Here is a 21,383-nt window from a genome sequence, read left to right as displayed (position 1 = left end):
ATTGGGATTATAAGAGTACTCATTTTCTCAATTCTCAGAATGAAAACCTATCCAAGGCAAGAACAAAAGTTCTCCAGAAAGCACTCCCCTCCCAATTGTGAAAACCCAGTTAACATTTTATTAGAGCTACCAGGTTATGTGAAACTGTTGATAGTTTTATCACTTTCCTTTCAAGATATAGGCAGGGGCAGTGGCTCATGCCTGTAATTCCAGCACTTTGGGAGGCCAAGGTAGGTGGATGGCTTGAGCCCAGAAGTTCAAGACCAGCCTGGGCAACAAGGTGAAACCCTATCTCTACCAAAAATACAAAAATTAGTGGGGCATGGTAGCATGGACATGTAGTCCCAGCTACTTGGGAGGCTGAGGTGGGAGGATGGCTTGAACCCTGGAGGTGGAGGTTGCAGTGATTGGAGATCGTGCCACTAACATTCCAGCCTGGGCGACAGAGCGAGACTCTGTCACCAAAAAAAAAAAAAAAAAAAAAAAAAAAAAAATGTGGCCAGGCATGGTAGCCTCACTTTGGGAGGCTGAGCCGGGCGGATCACAAGGTCAAGATATCGAAACCATCCTGGCCAACATGCAAAACACCATCTCTACTAAAATACAAAAAATGAGCTGGGTGTGGTGGTGTGCGCCTGTAGTCCCAGCTACTGGGGAGGCTGAGGCAGGGGAATCGCTTCAACCAGGGAGGCAGAGATTGCAGTGAGACGAGATCACGCCACTGCACTCCAGCCTGGTGACAGAGCGAGACTCCGTCTAAAAATATATATATATATATATGTATATAATTTTACATGAAAGAAGGAAATAAATGGGTGCTTTTATTCAACAAGTATTTATTGAGCACCTACTCTTGTGCCAGGCAGTCTTCTAGGTGCTAGGGTTGCAGCAGAAAACAAGACAGGCAGAGATCCCTGCCTTCAGAGGGAGCACAACATTTAAGATAAACATGCAAAACGCCTGACATGTTAGATGGGAAGATAAATGCCCTTAAGGAAAGTAAAGCAGGGACAGTGACATTTAGGAGTGAGGATGTTGCAACAATTTAAGATAGGTTGGTCAGGGGAGATTCATTGAAAAGTCCCATCTGAGTGAAAACCTAGAGGAGAGAACTGAAGCAGGCTGGTATCTGGGGGAGTTGTGGGCAGAGGGAATAGGAAATACAAAGGCTCTAAGGTGGGGAAACAGCAAGGAGTCAGGTGTGGGCAGAGCAGAAAGTTGGGGCTGCATGACCAAAGGGCAGGGCCTGGCCCACATCTCGTAGAGCTTTGTAATATAACCACAACATGCAAGTGTACAATTTAACATTTTATTCCACATCCGATGGCAAAGAAAAATTGACTGCTACCAATATGGTAGTTTCTGACCTGTAGTTCCCTAAATAGAATTCTATAAGTTGTAATACACTTTACTACACATTATCAGAAAAAGACTAAAAGTTCTATTTAGTAACTCCAATTCTGACAGTTCTCATGTCTGGGCTAGAACAAGGGCATGGCAATGGCAGAACAGATGTCTTCTATTTTCTTTGCAGGATTTTCTTTTTTCAGAGGAAAGTACAGGTATGGGCCCACTCAAGTGGAGCTCCAGGTTAGGGGGTTCTGTCCTCACCCAGGCAGCACACAGGAGGGCAGAGGCCCCTCCTAAGGGTACTACAAACTTGGCTCCGATACATGATTTCAGTTTCTGACAAACACAACATTCAGTGGGGGAAAGAAAATCAGGTATCTGAGAGCTTGCACACAGGCATTCTAGCAAAACCAAAAGCACCTACTGGCTACTTGATGTTAGTGTGAAGATTCTCATGAAATGGAGACAACCATTCTAGGGGTTGAGGGTGGCCAGGGGGATGGGCAGAGGATGGAGCCTGAGCTGAAAGAACTAAGAAAACAAAAACAATACAACAAAAAGCTGTTCAGCCATGTGTTACCCACACTGGAGTTCTGTTTGCTCATTCTGGTGTGGAACCCAGGGCCCTGGTAAGGGAATGAGGGGACTTCAGGGCATTTGCTTGCCTCAGTGGAAGCAGGGAGGTAAGGGGTTAAGGTGGTGGTACAGCCTGCAGGGCCAGGAGTCTGAACTCCCTCCAGGAGGGGCCCGAGGGGTGTCTTTAGTGTGAGCCACACAAGGGTACAGAGCCCAGAAGAGCTCTGCTTAATATTCATATACTAAGCTTCCACAGACTAAATACACACACACACACACACACACACACACACACACACACTTTACTTCTCAAATCATGTACCACTTTCTACCAGATTCAAGAACACCAACAAGTACTAAAGGGTATCCAACCGTTAAGAAAAAGTTTGACTCCCTCATTAGTTGTAACATACAAGTCTTCCCATTTCCTTACTTGTAAGATAGAGTAATGGACTGGGAAGCAGACAAGGCCCCTGAACAGCCTAGCATCTTACCTGATGCATAGGAGGTTCTTAATCATCTCCCTTCCTCTCCCTCATCCTAACGAAAAATACTAGATTGCTGTCAAATGCTATGGGTATACTTTAAATCAGTGCTTGTCAAACTTTAATGTGTGGCCCAATCAGCTGGGGGAATCCTGTTAAAATGCAGGTTCTGATTCAGTGGAGCTGGGGTGAGGGATAGGAATTATGCGTTCCTTACAGGCTTCCAGGTGATGCTACACTGCTGATTGGGGATCATTCTTTGAGTGGCAAGAATTTGACACTACTAAGTTTCATTACTTAACACAACCATCACACAAAAGCCCTCAAAAGGCACCAGTCTAAACAATAAGCCCTTCCACTTCTGCCTCATGCAGGCACTGACCCTGCCAAGTGTCCAGCACTAGAGAGGCCAGGCATAATAGACATATCCTTTGGTCTTGGGAGGATCACGACACCCTCCTACAGGAAGATCTTGCAATTGTTTCCTCACCTCTTCTGGTTTTTTGATCTTACCTTTTGCCTCTGATGATAATTACCCTTTAATTACCACCCACCACCTTGTCATCTAAATAATTATAGTAAGTGCAGCCTGCACCTCTGCCAGAAGATCTTTAAACAAAATGATAAAAACAAGTTCCTAAACTGCCAATTAAAAAAAAGAGACAAAACTGACCCAAATAAAACAGTCATGTGCATCCCACCCACAGTGGAAGACATGGACTTGTTTTTCATATAAACTACAGAAGAAGTTGATTTATTTTGAAACAAGAAAAAATACTGATTCAGTATTTAGGAAATTGTAAATGTCAGAATATAAATTCTGCAGTCAGGTAGGCAAAACAATCCAACCACACTAAAATCCACCTTAAATTCCTCTTGGGAAGAGGGGCAGGGTCTCTGAACTATTTTTCCTTTATTTGGAGTTTCCCCGATTATACCGGAGGGAGCTGGATAACTTCTGGGTGCATTAAGAGCAAATTATCCATTTGTGGGAGAAGGGCGGGCTTCTCACTGAAAGCAATTAGTAGTTTTCTAATTTCCCAGGTGGGTCTCCATTAACCGCCTAACAAACACCAAGGCTGTCCGAGTCCGACGAATCATGCACCTCTCTTAGGGGGAACTGGTTGCGCTACTCTTTAGAACGCTGTTTTCTCATGGTAGCCTTAAAAAAAACTTACTAATTTTCTGAATTAGGTAACACATTGAATGGGAAAAACCTAAGATAGCACAAAAAGGCGTACAGCGAAAAATTAAGACTCCTTCCTCCCGTCATCCGCCACCTCACTGTCCTCCCTAGAGGCAATCACTGGTTCACTTCTTTAAACTTTTTATTATGGAAAATTTCAGATACACAAGTAAAGAGACTGTATGATGAGCACATATGCTCGCATCACGCAGCTTCAACGATGAAAAACGTTCTGCCAGCTTGTTTTATTCCTCTCCCCCAGTTTTCATAGGCGTATTTTACAGTCCTGACACCAGATCACTCTGTCAACACATCAGTAGGTCTTAAAAAAAAAAAAAAAAAAAAAAAACCATAACCACATTACCGTTACCACACCCAACAAAGTTAATGATAATTGCTCAATACCATCCAATATTCTCGGGGCCACTTTCAATCGGTGAGGGGCAGACGGAGTTAGAGGAAGGACTGCAGGGCTGGAGGGGCGCGAAAAAGCGAGGGGCGACGCTGCTCGTGGCCTCGGGTGTCCGGCGCCTCGCGGTCCCCGCCATCGTCACCTACGCCGGGCCAGGACCGACCAGGCCAGGTCGAGGGCGGCTCTTGACCACGCGCTCCCTGCCTCCCAGCTCCCGGGCGGCGGCCTCCGCAGGCCCGGCACAGCTGCACAGCCTGCGGTCCCCAGGCACCGGCGGGTCCCTGGAGGGGAAGCGATTGATACAGCTGCCTGCACTGCGCCACCCGCCCGGCTGCCCATCTCCGTGGCACCTGCGTGCCCCGGCTGGGCCGGGAGCTAGAAGTGGCTGCCGAGACCGGGAGGGCCCGGCCAGTCGCCCGCTCCCGCTCCCGCGCCTGGTCCTCGGCCCGCGACCTCGCGGACCTGGACTACAACTCCCGTCGGGCTCCGCGGCCGGGCCAATGGCGGGCGCCGGAGCATGCGGGGCGCAGCGCCTGCGCGGCGGTTTGAGTAAGCGGCTGCGCGATTGGCTGCGGGGTCGGGCGGCCGCGCGGGGACTGTGGGAAGCGGAGTGACGGAGCGAGCGGCTGTTGGAGGAAGGAGGTGGGGGCCGGGAGCGCAAATGGCGTTGAGATGGTTCAGGGCCCTGTTCAAACTCCAGCGCTGACCATTCACCGGCGGAAGCGGCGGCGCAGGAGGCGGCAGCGGCCCAGCGGGGGCACACAGCAAGCTCTGTTACCAGCTCCAGCAGTGGCGGCCAGCGAGAGCTAGGCCCGGGCCCGGCCGGCGGCGCTCGAGGCGGGGAGGGAAGTTGCGGGGCCGCCGCTCCTGCCCCCCCCACCGGGCTTCCTATTTACCGAAAGCAGAGCCCCTCGCCTCTCTCGGCTCTCACCTGCCGGCCCTGCTCTCCCGCGCGAGGGTTCCGCGCCCGCCCGCGGGCCGTAGGGAGCGGGAGAGGCGGAGGCGGCCCGTGGCCAAAGCACCCGCCAGGCTCCGAGGGTAAGTGAGGTGTCGGGCGGCCGCCTAGGCCGGGAGGGAGCCGGGAGGGTGGGGGAGGCAGAGGCTGGGAGCGGGCGGTGGAAGTCTCACTGCCTCGCCCACCGGGCCGCTGAGGAAGTTGGGCAGGGGAATGACCTGAAGAACTCTTTTTTTCCCCTTTTATTTTCCTTTTTCGGAGTTCTTTTTCGGGCGACTGCTGATTGACTTAGCTCCCCAAACCCAGTCAAGTGTGTTGATTTCAGCCCCGAGTCCTTTCCCGTGGTTTCATCCGCCCCTGGCCGCCACTGGGGCCTTGCACTGCCTTAAGGATTCGGTGGCAGAGGCTTCCGGGGCGTCGGAAGTGACCTCCCTTTCCTGGGCGGCGCGGGTTGGGAGGAGAAAAGTTGCATTGAGTGTCCAGTCCGAGGGGTCCATCGCGCCCACTGCCCGTGGCGCCCCGGCTGTCCCCAGGTGAGGATTTCTGGTTAGTCAGGTTTGTCCCGTCCGCTTTCCATCTTTAGTGGAAGCCCTTAAAGCCTTTGGGGATCGGGAAGACGCTAGATTAGGGTGGGAGTGAAGTATAAAGGCTTTTTGCTTTTTTTTTTTTTTTAATATTAATCACAGCGCACTTCTCTCAAAATTCGACCTGATTTTGGGCTAGGGCAAAAGCCGAACGACCGAAAAGACTTAGTCGTCAATCATTCTTTCCTTTTTAGTTAGGACAGTCTTTGGAGTTTAAAGGTTGAGCAAGATTGTGTACTTGAAACACTTAAAATTTAACTTCAAGGACGTCTGCACACTTATTTTGGAATCTATAGTGCTTTACGCTTAGATAATGCCATTGCAAAGACATTTTATTGTGGGAAACGATAAAGGCAATCAGGAGGAGATATTATATAATGAACTTCTCTGTACCCATCGCTTGGATTCAGCAGTGACTATTAAATTTATTTCATCTATACACTTCTCATTCCTTAATGTTGGAAAATCGCTGCCGTTATTTCATCAGTATTTCACTATGTATTTGTAAAAGACGTGGTCTTTTGGCACAAAATTATTATTATCATTATTATTATTATTTTGAGACGGAGTTTCGCCCTTGTTGCCCAGGCTGGAGTGCAGTGGCGCGATCTCAGCTCACCGCAACCTCCGCCTCCCAGGTTCAATTGATTCTCCTGCCCCAGCCTCCCGAGTAGCTGGGATTACAGGCATGCGCCACCACGCCCGGCTAATTTTCTATTTTTAGTAGAAACGTGGTTTCTCCATGTTGGTCAGGCTGGTCTCGAACTCCTGGCCTCAGGTGATCTGCCCGTCTTGGCTTCCCAGAGTGCTGGAATTACAGGCGTGACCTGCCGCGCTCAGCCGGCACAAAATTATTTTTTATCACATAAAATAATTAAGTCCTTAGTGTCAGGTATTCATCTGAAGACTTTAAACTTTCAACAGTGAATGCTTTGTGGTTATAGAACCATTTTAACAGTTTTTCTGATGTTGGCATAAAGGAACTCAAGTCTAGATTTTTGGTTTGGCCTTTGGTTAGTATTTTTAGATGATTAGCACATAAGTGAATCCAAAACATTCCATCTTTGTTGGTGTGTATGTGTACGTACACTTACAGACCTGCAGGATCTCAGCTTTACATTCTTGAAGGAACAGAGAATCGATTTTTATTTTGTTGTCCGTGGTAGTTGCCCAGTATCCTGTTTTGTTTAGGCTGTACTTAACAAGAAAGACAGTAAGACTTGTTAGTGTTAGAGCTGCAGTGTAAGATGAAATACATCTCCTTCAGGAACACTGTTTTCTCTTAACGCAGATATGTATGATGACTAAATTATTACCTTGTCAAATTAAAATTGGGTTCTCACCAAACATGGGGGGGAGGTCTACTACTGAATTTATATAAAACTCAGACAGTGACTCATTATAAATTGTAAGAATTTAATTTAATCAAGGGAAAACAAGTGTAGATCAAAACATATTCAAAAGTATAGGTCAAATATAATTTCAATTCTTGTAGCTTTCAAAGTAATGATTTTTCATTCCTTAGGCCCTTGTTCACTTTTTAAAGTTATATTCGATGTATTCATGTTTGAACTGTAGAAAGGTCAAAGTGTTAGACAAACGGTTACTGATTGATCATATTTAAAAAGTACTATAACTTTTTAATAGGCACAGAACCAATGCAAGTAACTTGTTTTAAAAAATGTTTGACTCTTGATTTACTGCCCTAAAGATTTTTTTTTGTCCTGTGAAGTAGATAAATCAGGTGAATCGATTTGCCATTTATAAATTGAAAAGGAAAATAAAAGTTGTATGTTTCTATGTCTGTATTAATCCATGAAACAGTGTAATATGCTGGAGCTCACTAGCCCCAGAAAATATAACTCAGCAAATGAGCACAGCACTATCGGGACAAGGCAGATAGGATAAGGATAGTTTCTTTCCCTAGGGAGATGACCATCTAAGGAACATTTTTAAAGTCACAGCGCAAATTACATTACACCAAGAAGCAGAATCTTCAAGATTGGGTTAAAAGCTGCAGGTTGTAAAACATGAGAAAAAGCACCATTTTGGAGACCTTTTTTCTCATGTGAATTAGTGCCGTGAAATTTCAAAGAACTAAATTTAATCAAGTATTGGATATTTCTGAGGCCCTGAAAAAAACTAACATTCTGTGCTTTTTTATATAAGTAATTACCCTATACAGGTTATCATTATATCACTGCAACCTCCATCTCCTGAGTTCAAGCGGTTCTCCTGCCCCAGCTTCTCAAGTAGCTGGGATTACAGGTGCGTGCCACCACTCCCAGCTAATTTTTGTATTTTTAGTAGAGAACGGGTTTCACCATGTTGGCCAGGCTGGTCTCAAACTCCTGGCCTCAAGTGAGCTGCCTGCCTCGGCCTCCCAGCCTCTATACAGATAATTTTTTAAGGTAAAAATGATGTTTATAAGAATAGTAAATTAATTCATTTGGAACTTAATATGCTTCATTTTAAGTTAGCTTTATGGATATCGTATTATAAGTTGGTTAATCATTAAGTTTTTTTACTTTGTAAGTAGCGTAGGAATATGTACTCATTGTGGAGGAAAATTGACATGGAAGCATGTAGGGTAATAAATCAGCCTTTCTTTATACCCCTTCCTCATATTTGTTTATTTAAAAGTCTGTGTGGTGAGTGTCAAAAGTCATGAGGGAAGAATCCCTAGGTTTTTATTTTTATATGCACTGTTTAACACTTGTATTTGATGATTATATGTTTTCTTAAATTTTTTTTCACAGAGAATATGAAACTGGTGTCAAAATGACATCCAGATTTGGGAAAACATACAGTAGGAAAGGTGGAAATGGCAGTTCAAAATTCGATGAAGTCTTTTCCAACAAACGGACTACCCTTAGCACAAAATGGGGAGAGACCACATTTATGGCTAAATTAGGGCAGAAGAGGCCCAATTTCAAACCAGATATCCAAGAAATTCCGAAGAAACCTAAAGTGGAAGAAGAAAGTACTGGAGATCCTTTTGGATTTGATAGTGATGATGAGTCTCTACCAGTTTCTTCAAAGAATTTAGCCCAGGTTAAGGGTTCCTCTTATTCAGAATCTAGTGAAGCTGCTCAGTTGGAAGAGGTCACTTCAGTACTTGAAGCTAATAGCAAAATTAGTCATGTGGTCGTTGAAGACACTGTCGTATCTGATAAATGCTTCCCTTTGGAGGACACTTTACTTGGGAAAGAAAAGAGCACAAACCGAATTGTAGAAGATGATGCAAGCATAAGTAGCTGTAATAAATTAATAACTTCAGGTAAGTTTTGATTTTCTTTATTCTCCGCCAAGAGAGCTTTGTGCAAGCAATTTATTTAAATGATTTAAATTCTAAAATATATATTGTGTTTTCTTTCTGCACTTATGATACATGGGGACCACTGATAGTTTTGTAAAAGACATTTAAGAACTTTAAAGAAACCAGTTGGCGGTTGAAATAATAAAACAACTTGGATATTAACATTTATAGACTGTTGCTCAGGGTACATTTTGGGAACAGTCATAAGTTTATAACCCCAATTCCAATAAGAAATATCTCTTTTTGTTGTGTTAGGATCACAAAGTATCTCATTTCTATTACTGTGGAGGATTTGGATGGTTATTGATAATGAAAATGAGATGAGTATTTAAAATGAGGATTAGTTACCAATGGTAGACTCTCTGCCAAAACTAGTTCAGAAAGATTAAGGGGGTATTGAGTGGAGACATTTAAAGAATTGAACTTGATTCCAAATTGAGATTAGTTTGGGGCCAGTAGCAACTTGTATTGATAGATTTTTTTTTTGAGAAGGAGTCTCCCTGTCGCCCACGCTGGTTCCGCCTCCCAGGTTCATGCCATTCTCCTGCCTCAGCCTCCCGAGTAGCTGGGACTACAGGCGCCCGCCACCACGCCTGGCTAATTTTTGTATTTTTAGTAGAGACAGGGTTTCACTGTGTTAGCCAGGATGGTCTCCATCTCCTGACCTCGTGATCTGCCCGCCTCACCTCCCAAAGTGCCGGGATTACAGGCATGAGCCACCGTGCCCGGCTGTATTGATAGATTTTAAACCACAAAACTGGTTGTATTTTAAAAATGTTAATTTGTAAATATAGCATCTAGTATTCTCTCCTAAAACGATATATTTTGTTCTGTCTTCTGTAAGGGATTTGAGATTTATAATAAGTGAAAAAGGTGCAATTAATTAAAAGACTGAAGAGCTAATATTGAGGGTGCAGGGAAGAGGTGGGGTGGAGAAGTGGGAGCACTCTATCAGCATTAGGATAAGGGTGGCAGTATACTGTAATTGAAAAGAAACCTTAGTTCTTGACGTCTTGGCAAAGTTTAGCAATAATGAGAGGTTATAAAAATCTCCTATTTTGAAAGGAAGTAAACACAGACAAAACTTGGCTGTACTGAATTCTTAAGGCGAATTTGTCCTTTGAAGGTTAAGGTACGTGAAACAGTACAATGTACTGGGCCTTGCATAGTTTTACTAAAAATGTTGAGCATTTTTTCACTCTTTTTCTCACTCTTGGATGAGACGATGAGCCAGCTGTTATTGTCATTCCCTTGATCCTCAGGGTTAATTCTAATTTGGCTGTCCTTCCTGCTTTGCCCACATTTCTCCTCAGGCGTTGTTGACAAGTTAAGTTTAGGTTAAATTTCCATTAAAAAACAGCGTAAAGGACCTGTGCAGTGGCTCATGTCTGTAATCCCAGCACTTTGGGAGGCCAAGGCAGTTGGATCACCTGAGGTCAGGAGTTCAAGACCAGCCTGGCCAACATGGTGAAACCCCATCTCTATTAAAAATACAAAAAATTAGCTGGGCATGGTGGCGGGTGCCTCTAAATCCCACCTAATACGGAGGTTGAGGCAGGAGAATCACTTGAACCCAGGAGACAGAGGTTGCAGTGAGCCGAGATCGCACCACTGCACTCCAGCCTGGGCAACAAAGCAAGATGCCATCTCAAAAAAAAAAAATAATAAATAGCATAAACAGCATAAAAACTGTTTCCAGGTCAGCTCCTAAAAATGTATAAATGTATATTAAAATCATCAAACTTTTTTTTTTGAGACACAGTCTCGCTGTGTTGCTCAGGCTGTAGTACAGTGGCGCAGTCTTTCCTCACTGCAACCTCCGCTTCCCGGATTCAAGTGATTCTCCCACCTCAGCCTCCCCAGTAGCTGGGATTATAGGCACCTGCCATCATGCCCAGGTAATTTTTGTATTTTTGTAGAGACAGGTTTTCACCGTGTTGGCCAGGCTAGTCTCAAACTCGTGACCTCAAGTGATCTGCCTATCTAGGCCTCCCAAAGTGCTGGGATTGCAAGCATGAGCCATCGCGCCTGGCCCATCAAACTTTTTTTGAACTAAAATGAATTTTAACTCAGCTCTCATTTTATATAAGAAGCTCAAAGAGGTTAAATGATTGTCCAAGGTCAGCTAGTGGCAGAACTGGAATGAGATTCGTTTATTATCAACATATTGAGCACCTACTGTCCGTCAAACCACTGTACAAGGCTCTGCGAATGCTATTCTGCTTGTGTTTGTTGTTCCAACTGACATTTCTTTTTTTTTTTTTTTTTTTTGAGATGAAGTCTCGCTCTTGTCCCCCCAGGCTGGAGTGCGATGGCGCTATCTTGGCTCACTGCAACCTCCGCCTCTCGGGTTCAAGCAATTCTCCTGCCCCAGTCCCCCCCGAGTAGCTGGGATTTTAGGCACCTGCCACCATGCCCTGCTAATTTTTGTATTTTTAGTAGAGACAGCGTTTCACCATGTTGGCCCGGCTGGTCTAGAACTCCTGACCTCATGTGATCCACCCGCCTCGGCCTCCCCAAGTGCTGGGAATATAGGCGTGAGCCACTGTGCCCAGCCTGACATTTCTTGATGTTTTCAGATAATCTACAGTGTGGGGTGGGTGGGCTGGAGGAAGTAAGATTAAACTGTGCAAGTGGTGAAAGTGCTCGGGGCTGACTCCATCTTCCTTAAGTGTATAGTCTTTTGAGGAATGGGGCATCATTGGCAGGCAGGGGCCCTGATGGCAGAGTGTATTAATAAAGTTGAATGTTTAGGTAAGGGGGAAAAGGAATGTGGAAGTTATTCATAAGTAATTGTTTCTGTAGCTTTGCGGACAATATATCTTTATGTTAAATCTGTTGTTGGAAGTTGGTTGGTGAGACCAACCAGCTAAGTGGGATAATTGCTTCCCAGTCTATGTAGCTAAAATGTAGTTCTAATGCTGATACTGTGGACTGACTCTGAGTCCAAACTCCATTTTAATTGGTCTGTGAGGGGAAAATACATACTAAAATACAGGTAAATAGATGTTCAGGAACATCTTGTCCATCTTCCTTCCTCCTTCACAAAGGGTCTCTTAGTGATCAGGGAATGGTGTAGCACTATGAATATTTCTTTTTTTCTCCTCTCCCTTGGTCATCCAGAGTTGCAACAACCTTGGCAGCTCCCTGTAGGATAAGAAGTGAATTTGAGGGAGTGCATTTAATTTTCATGGTAGACTTATCCTGTCTCTAATGTGTGCAAGTTAGTTGTTCTTATAAACCATTTGTAAGTTTGTATGTTTGTAAGTTTGTTATAGTTGTGGGGATGCTTTTGTACTTTGTGACTTTTCCTTTGTCTCTCCCCTCTAAACTGGTCATTTCTCTTGTGCCTAGACTGTTTTCTTGCATTATGTCTGTCAATTTTCATTGCCTTTACTCTCACTCAGAAAACCTTGTAATTTTAATTGAAATTTAGAAACCCAAACCTAAATTTTTGATAAAAGAGGCCTCTCTAAATCTCAAGTGGTTCCTAACCTTTTTTGCTTTAGGGACCCTTCTGAGAATGATAAAGTTTTGAACTCTTTTCTCCAGATGCAAGTACTCAATGTACCTACTTGGGTCTCAGAAATCTTAGCAGTCTTTTGCAGGTCATGGTTAGGCATTTTATTTAAAAACCTGTTGCAAATTTTAACAACTCGTTCAAAGTGCACAGGTGAAGTTCCGTCATATCTTTCCAGTGGAGTGTTCAGTGTCCTTCTCGTTCATACTATTTTTTTTGCTGTAGAATTATATCACCTCAGTGAAAAGGGCTTATCCAGGCTCAGAATTATTATGTCATTTGTCCTGGCATTACGTTTTTAAGTGCATCTCTTTCTCTATAGGGGAGTATGTGGTTGATTTTTTTGACACTGTTAAAATTCTTTAAGTACTTTTATAACAGACAGTACTTTTAAAAATTTTGTTGCGGGTGTGGCGGCTCATGCCTGTCATCCCAGCACTTTGGGGGAGGTTCAGGAGTTCGAGACCAGCCTGACCAACATGGTGAAACCCCATCTTTACTAAAAAAAAATACAAAAATTAACCAGGTGTGGTGGCGCATGTCTGTAATCCCAGCTACTCAGGACACTGAGGCAGGAGAACTGCTTGAACCCCGGAGGTGGAGGTTGCAGTGAGCTGAGATTATGCCACCGCACTCCAGCCTGGGTGACAGAGCAAGACTCCAACTCAATAAATAAATAAATAAATAAATAGTGTTTCACTTGAAGAGGAAACTTAGGATGAGGTCACTATAAAACATACAGTGGCTGTAATCCAGCACTTTGGGAGGCCGAGGCGGGTGAATCGCTTGAGGTCAGGAGTTCGAGACCAGCCTGGCCAACATAGTGAAACCCCATCTCTACTAAAAATACAAAAAAATTAGCGGAAATTGCTTGAATCGGGGAGGTAGAGGTTGCAGTGAGCCGAGGTGGTGCCACTGCACTCCAGCTTGGGCAACAGAGCGAGACTCCATCTCCAAAAACAAAAACAAAAAAACCCTGCAAAACCTACAATAGTTCCCATTTTCCAGACAGATGCTTGGTGGGTAAGGGAACCAGAAACAAGATTACAAACTGAATAGGTACTGCAGGGAAGGGTTGTGTTGCTAAAATGTCCTGTTCCTTAAACAAGAAGAAAACGTTTATTATGAAACTTTTCAGGCACACAAAAATAAAATGGTAAAAAAAAACCTCATGTACTTGATTGTCCACCTCCAATAGTTGTTAGTATCTGGCAGATCTTGTTGCATCTGTTTTGCACGCTACTCTCTCCACTTCCCATCCTTTACTCCCTGGATTTTAAAGCTAGTTTAAGATTTCTGTTTCTATCTGCAAATACTTCTGTATCTAATCTTTAATTTTGAAAACAGAAATTTCTGATTGCAGTTGCTATTAAAGCCAGTCAGTTCTCAGTCAGGTGTGCCAATTAAAAATGACTGTTAGCAGGAGCTAAAGGTCCACCCTTCTAAGAGATCTCCAGGTATTCCTTAATGATTTGAATCAGTGCCGTCTGTAGTAGAGGCAAAAAGAAGGCTTCTCTTGCCTTTTATGCAAGGCTACTTCCATTTCTCATCTTTGTTCTGTTTGCTACAGGTTTTTAATCTGGACTCTAGAATAAAGTGTGCAAAGACTTATATTTCGGCTTGGCACACTTTTCTTGCCAGCCAGCTGGGATTCAGTCTACATATCCTGCCAAATATTGAGATAACTACAGCATAGGCTCTTAATTTGCCTGACTGGTTTTGTAGCCAATAAATTTTTTTAATTTGCTTAAAGCTGTAATGAGTATTTGTGTAAGTTAGAGGGACGGTATTGTCAGGAGATTTTCAACTTGGATTTAGAACTGAAGGTGATTTTTTAGAAAGGGAAATGATTTATTACTGAAAGTTTAAAGTAGGACAGGAACTTGTAATCTGAGATGAGATTGTCATTGGATAAAGTACAGATGATATGAGGATTATTATTATTTTTTAAGTCCTGAAAGGATAGTATCAGCAAGAGTTACCTGCCTTTATTTATTGAATGTATTTGTTGTGTAGAATATATTTAAATCATACCGAAAATCAGCTTCTTTTTAAGAGAAGTGGATAAGACCTATTATTTCTTTTTTTATTTTTATTTTTTGGAGACAGGGTCTTACTCTGTCATCCAGGCTGGAGTGCATGGCTCATCACAGGTTCTACCTCCTGGGCTGAAGCCATCTTCCCTCCTCGGCCTCCCCAGTAGTTGGGAGTACAATGGTTCACCACCACACTGGGCTAATTTCTAAATTTTTTGTAGAGACCGTGTCTCAGTATGCCCAGCCTGGTCCTGAACTCCTGGGCTTGAGTAGTCCTCCTGCCTCCACCTCCCGAAGTGTTGGGATTACAGGCATGAGCCACTGTGCCCGGCCCTGTTATTTCTTAAATTCCTACTTTTACATACCAATTGATCCTTAATCACAACTGTATAAGGGAGGCTTTATTTCCATTATATTGAGGGTAAGACACAGTTCAGAGGTTGAATAACTTGAACTGTTAAGTGGAAGATCTGGGAAACATCAAAGTGTTCTTTTCATACAGTGCTGTTGTATTCTGATGTGAATGAGATAAATTTTGTCATCTTCAAAGCTGTATATTTAAAAGAGACTGTCACTGTAAGAGCAGTTTTATCTTGATGTTGGAAATAAAGTTATTTTGCAAGGGGCAAATTATGGATTCCCTCTTGTCTCTGTTCAAGTAATTTTCTGCTTTTTTTAATTTTAAAGATGTGATTTTTGTAAAGAGGTGGGATCTGGCTGTCTTGCCCTGGCTGGCCTCAAACTCCTGGGCTCATGCAGTGCTCCCACCTCAGCCTCCTGCCTCAGCCTTCTGAGAGGCTGGGATTACAGGCATGCCACCTGGCTTAAGTAATTTTCTTTTTAATAAGAATGATGGGCCAGGCATGGTGGCTCACACCTGTTAATACCAGCACTTGGGTAGGCCAAAGTGGGAGGATGGCGTGAGCCCAGGAGTTCAAAACCAGCCTGGTCAACATAGTGACATCCCATTTCTTCAAAAAAAAAAAAAAATTAGCCTGATGTGTTGGGGTGCACCCGTAGTTCCAGCTACTTGGGAGACTGAGTTGAGAATCACTTGAGCCCAGCAGTTCAGGGCAGCAGCAAGCCATGATTGGGTCACAGCCTGGGTGACACAGCAAGATACCATCTCAAAAACAAAACAAAACAAGAATGATGACCAAACTATTTTTAATACTTACCGAATAAAGTTTTTGACTTGATTTTTATAGATATTTTCTACTACTTATTTTCATATGTGTATATAAATGGAAATTCAACATTATGTAAATTATGAAAGAGGCATTATAATTTTAAGTAAATTCATTTTGTTCTAAAGCAGAACTTTTGTTTCTTACTCAGATTTTCTGAGGAAAAGGAGTATTATTCTCAAGGTTTGTATATTAACAAACGCATGGGAGACCACTAACAAATTTCTTCTCAGATCCAGATTGAATACCAGCTATGGGGTAAAATATGAAATTTATAAACATAGCCTCTGTACTTTAGAGTTACTGACTTCTGCTGGTCATGATAAAGAACTAGCTTCTAACATGACAACACTTTTATATAATACATTATGCTTTTCAGAGCATTTTCCCTAAGTATTTTATGCTTTTAGAACTTGAAGCCAGACAGCCGGGTGCGGTGGCTCACACCTGTAATCCCAACACTTTGGGAGGCAAGGCGGGTGGATCACGAGGTCAGGAGTTCGAAACCAGCCTGACCAACATGGTGAGATCCCGTCTCTACTAAAAATACAAAAATTAGCCAGGCGTGGTGGCATGTGCCTATAATCCCAGGTACTCAGGAGGCTGAGGCAGGAGAATCGCTTAAACCCGGTAGGCAGAGGTTGCAGTGAGTCAAGATCACGCCACTGCACTCCAGCCTGGGCAACAGAACGAGACTCTGTCTCAAAAAAAAAAAGGAAAAAAAAAAGGCCGGGTGGAGTGGCTGATGCCTGTAATCCCAGCACTTCGGTTTGGAAGGCCGAGGCGGGCGGATCACGAGGTCAGCAGTTCGAGACCAGCCTGGCCAACATGGTGAAACCCCGTCTTTACTAAAAATAACAAAAATTAGCCAGGCACGGTGGCGGGTGCCTGTAGTCCCAGCTAGTCCGGAGCCTGAGGCAGGAGAATTGCTTGAACCTGGGAGGTGGAGGTTGCAGTGAGCTGAGACCATGCCATTGCACTCCAGCCTGGGTGACCGAGCGAGACTCTGTCTCAAAAAAAAAAAAAAAAAACCGAAGAGCTTCGAGCCAGATGATACCTCATGAATTTTTCTTTTCCAGCACTTGTGCCTTTAGGAAGTAGTCCTCAACTTTCCTAGACCCCTGGTAGAGGAGGTTGAGTTTGTTCATAGGAAGGTCTACGGGGATGCCTCCTTCCAGCTATTATTTTAGTGTCCATGAACAAGATGGACTCACTTGCATTTCTCGCATTGTACTGGGGAAGATAGAATAAACAATCACAAGTGTGCTGAAAAAGGAAAAAATATATAGAGTGGTGCGGGAGTGTAGCACTCTATGGGCTTACTTGCTTGTTCTAGGGGTGCAGGTACGTAGGCAAGGCTGATATTTAACCTGGGACCTGTTGGTGCACTGAGAAAGGATAGAAGTGGCAGAGTTTGGTGACATGAGTGATGAGGAAGGAGGCATCAGGAATTATTCCCAGCTATGTAATGTGAGCAGCTGAGCAGATGGTAGTGTCATTTACTGAGATAGGGAACATTTTGACAGAAAGTTTGAGTTCAGTTTTGGGTACATTGGGTTTGAGATGTTTGTAAGATATGTTTCAATGGCAGATTTGCTGGAATGGAGCTGAGATAAGAAGCCTTGATTAGAGACAATTAATTCGAAATTCAGTATATAAATATTATCTGGAAAGAAAGGATTAGTTGAAGTCATTAAAGAGAGTGTAAGAGGAAAAAGTATTAGGACTGTGCTGTGAAGAACTTCCAATACTGGCCAGGCGCGGTGGCTTAACGCCTGTAATCCCAGCACTTTGGGAGGCAGAGGCGGGCGGATCACGAGGTCAGGAGATCGAGACCACGGTGAAACCCTGTCTCTACTAAAAATACAAAAAATTAGCCGGGCGTGGTGGCGGGCGCCTGTAGTCCCAGTTACTTGGAGAGGCTGAGGCAGGAGAATGGCGTGAACTCGGGAGGCGGAGCTTGCAGTGAGCTGAGATCGCGCCACTGCACTCCAGCCTGGGTGACAGAGACTCTGTCTCAAAAAAAAGAACTTTCAATACTAATGGAGGGAGAGAAGAGGAAGAAACTAGAAAAGGAAATTCAGTAGGAGCAGCTAGAGCAGCTTAAGGGAAACCAGGGAAGTGATATATTATAGAAGCCAACGTAAAAGTATTTCAGAAAGTATTGACTGACGCGGAATGCTGCTGCCATCAACTTAAGTGAGGACTGCAAGGCAGACCTTGGATTTGCAGCTTGGACTGGAGTGATCCAAGGGGTGAGGAAATGGGGGGTAACAAGTGTTTACAACTTGTTAAAGATGTTCGAAGGGGAGGAGAAGAAAAAGGGCAGCTAGAGGGACGTGAGGGATTCTGGATGGTTTAATGCGTGGGATCCAAAGCGCAAGAGAACCGTTTTGGAAGAAGGGGTGCTATGTTTGGCTGGAAGGAGGAAAGTTGAGTAAAAAGATGAGCTTAGTGGGAGGACATAAGAGAAGGTGGTTTATAGCTAAAAGTGTGTTTTCCCTTATCCCATAAAATGACCAAAGAGGTTATTACTGAAAGGGACAAAGAAAGTCAGGGTAACTTGGGGGGTTTGGGGGAGCAGGAAAGAGTTCAGATAGATGTTACTTAAAGTGGGAGAATGAGCTGTCTAGAGACAAAGTAGAATTTCTGGACATTATTGAGGCCTTAGTTGAAGTTGGTGTCACTAAAAACACATGGTCACTAATCTACCTAGTGTGTATGTTTTTTTTCCTCCTCCTCTAGTAGGCCCCATTATCTGGAACCTGGACAGAATACAGAATATTGGATAAGATTATTAGAATTGTCCTCAATAGACATTTTGTCAGTCAGCATGTGGAATGAAGAGATAGAGAAGCAAGGGAATTTAGGGTATTATTGCCCAGAGAGTGATTGAGAAGATAGACTGTGGAATTTAAAATGCTGAGTGCCTGGACAGGGCTAATGAATAGGAGAAAGGGGAGAAAAGGGTTAGTATACTGAGAATCTTCTTAAATAAAAACGAAGAATGGGAGTACTGGCACAAACAAGTTGGATGGTTGGTAGGTTGTGATTAAAAAAAAAAAAGTGGGCTATCTGATTTTAATGTTTATGAAGTGAAGCATTTTAGGATATACGGCAAGCTTCTGGATGCAACTGAGAACTGGTGGCTGAGATGGAATGCGGGAGGTTGTTGATGATGAGATAAGGTTAAAGAACTGGGAAATCAGAGGGTTGGAATTTGGTGGAATTCAGTGTGATAGCAAAATTGGGATGGAGGAGTAGATTATAAATATGGTGTAAAATCCTTAAATACATGAACAGTGAATAAGAGGTTGAATAAGAGGTTGTTGGATGACAAGTATTAGGAAGATTAGAGGGTAACTAGCACAAGCCTCAAAAGAAGGGGCTTTAATTTTTTTTTTTTTTTTTTTTTTTTTTTTTTTTTTTTTTTGAGACAGAGTCTCGCTGACGCCCAGGCTGGAGTGCAGTGGCACAGTCTTGGCTGACTGCAACCTCTGCCTCCCGGGTTCAAGCGATTCTCCTGCCTCATCCTCCCGAGTAGCTGGGATTATAGGCGCCTGTCACCACACCTGGCTAATTTTTGTGTTTTTGGTAGAGACGGGGTTTCACTATATTGGCCAGGGTGGTCTTGGACTCCTGACCTCAGGTGATCCGCCCGCCTCGGCCTCCCAAAGTGCTGGAATTACAGGTGTGAGCCACCATGCCCGGCCACTACTTTTTTTTTTTTTTTTTAAATCTTTCCTTACTTATTTTTGTTGTCTTTTTATTATTATTTGTTTAGTCTTACACAAGAAAATCAGAGAAGCCAAGAAGGGGCTCTTATATAACAGGGTGGAGGAGTAATCATTTTATGAAGAGGCTCTAGAGAATCAGCATATCAGTGTCCCCAAACTATCCTGCTCTGAAATAGTAGGGAGGGCTGCAGGAAAAGAGGCACCCTTAGTCCAGTGTAGGGCAAAGAAGTGGTAGAAAGAATGAACCCCAGGTGTCCTTTTAATTTTTTTTAGAAACAAGGTCTTTCTCTGTTGCCCAGGCTGGAGTGCAGTGGTGCGATCATTGCTCACTGCAACCTTAAACTCCTGGGTTTAAGTGATCCTCCTGCCCCCACTTCCTGAGTAGCTAGGACTATAGGAACGTGCCACCACTCCTGGCTGATTTTCAAAATTTTTTTTTGTAGAGAGAGTCTTGCTTTGTTGCCTAGGCTGGTCTCTGACTCCTGGATGCAAGTGATCCCCCTGCTTTGGCCTGCCACCCCTCCCACCCCAAGTGCTGGGATTACAGGCGTGAGCCACCACACGTGGCCAATATTGACATTTTAAAATATATCATGCAGTTTAGATGTCATAGTGATTTCTTTTAACTTTTTTAAATTGTAAAATAAAACAGAAAACCACACAAAAGGGTCTAGCTTAATTAATTATTAGAAGAGGAACACTCCTGTAACCATTACCTAAGTTAGGAAATAGAATTGTGCCAGCCAGTCTAGAAGTTTTTTCATGCATCACTTCCTCCTTCCTCACCCTCAAAGTATTTTGTTTGTTTGTTTGTTTGTTTTTGTTTTTGGAGATGGTCTTGCTCTGTTGCCCAGACTGGAGTACAGTAATGCAATCATGTTTCACTGCAGCCTCAATCTTCTGGGCACAGGTAATCCTCCTGCCTCAGCCTCCTGAGAAGTTGGGACCACGGGTGTGTACCATCACAGTCAGCTAATTTTTTTTGATTTTAGTAGAGACAAGGTCTTGAACTCCTGAGCTCAAGTAGTCCTCACACCTTGGCTTCCCAAAGTGTTGGTATTACTGTCATGAACCAGTGCTTCTGGCCCATAATTATTTTCTTGCTTGCAAATGCCATAATTACTTGCTGTTCATTCTCTTTTTAAAATTTTTTCTTTAATAATTTTTCTTTCTTACAAGTCCCCATTATGCCCCAGAAACTGTTCACTTTTGTATGTTTAAAAAAAATACAAGAACATGCTCTTCAATAGCCAGAATATAGTGTTCCTTGTTCTTTTTGAAATTGTATTTCTATCCTACTTCCCCTTCAGAATTTTATCCTAATGATTATAGTATTTATGTTTAGTCTTTTAGTGGTCATCCTTTTCATAATTCTTGGTATAAAAATATGTATATGCATTTAAATTCAAATTTTTAAGAGCCGAGGCTGGTACAAAAATATGTATATACATTTAAATTCAAATTTTTAAGGGCTGTGACCGGGAGCGGTGGCTCATGCCTGTAATCCTAGCACTTTGGGAGGCTGAGGTAGGCAGATCACTTGAGGTCAGGAGTTTGAGACCAGCCTGGTCAACATGGTGAAACCCCGTCTCTGCTAAAAATAAAAAAATTAGCCGGGAATGGTGACTCCCGCCTGTAGTCCCAGCTACTCAGGAGGTTGAGACAGGAGAATATCACTTGAACGTGGGAGGTGGAGACTGCACCACTGCCTTATTGACAGAGCAAGACTCTGTCTCCAAAAAAAAAAAAAAAAAAAAAAAGAGTTGTGTGCTGTGGCTGAAGCTTGTAATCCCAGTACTTTGGGAGGCTGAGATGGGAGGATCGCCTGAGTCTAGGAGTTTGAGACCAGCCTGGGCAACATAAAAAAAACATTAAAAAATCCTGTCTCTACAGAAAAAAAAAAACTCTACAGCTTTTAGGAATTTTATGTGACTGTAGTGCTCTAAACTGTTTTAAAAATAATTCTGTACTACATCATGATCACAGTTATCAGTGCTTTTATTTTTTTAATCAAATGCTCTCAGAATATTTGATTA

General features: G+C 43.3%; 1 protein-coding gene and 1 long non-coding RNA gene across 11 annotated transcripts in view; one reads left to right on the top strand and one right to left on the bottom strand.

Annotated features, from left to right (window-relative positions):
- Positions 1-1,290: 1,290 nt before the first annotated feature.
- LOC107966781 (uncharacterized) lies at positions 1,291-4,465 on the bottom strand. The gene is made up of 2 exons (XR_001706728.4): positions 4,003-4,465; positions 1,291-3,919 (listed from the first exon to the last, which is right to left on the bottom strand). It is a non-coding gene; the product is annotated as an uncharacterized LOC107966781 (long non-coding RNA).
- Positions 4,466-4,556: 91 nt separating this feature from the next.
- WAPL (WAPL cohesin release factor) overlaps positions 4,557-21,383 on the top strand; it is a 90,490-nt gene continuing 73,663 nt past the window's right edge. For 2 of the 10 annotated variants that reach the window (XM_016918785.4, XM_054660308.2), the window contains exons 1-2: positions 4,581-5,047; positions 8,308-8,828. In XM_016918785.4, the coding sequence (XP_016774274.2) occupies positions 8,330-8,828 (499 nt within the window). In that variant the 5' untranslated portion in view covers positions 4,581-5,047; positions 8,308-8,329. Of the gene's footprint in view, positions 5,048-5,225; positions 5,498-7,717; positions 7,817-8,307; positions 8,829-21,383 lie in introns of those variants that run through there. The other 8 variants (XM_054660304.2, XM_054660307.2, XM_063780795.1 and 5 more) reach the window with 8 other exon arrangements.

The sequence above is a fragment of the Pan troglodytes genome, chromosome 8 (assembly GCF_028858775.2).
Source record: "Pan troglodytes isolate AG18354 chromosome 8, NHGRI_mPanTro3-v2.0_pri, whole genome shotgun sequence".
In the NCBI taxonomy this organism is placed as follows: Eukaryota; Metazoa; Chordata; class Mammalia; order Primates; family Hominidae; genus Pan; species Pan troglodytes.
The sequence above is the reverse complement of the archived record's forward strand: the minus strand, read 5'-3'. Positions and strand labels throughout refer to the sequence as shown.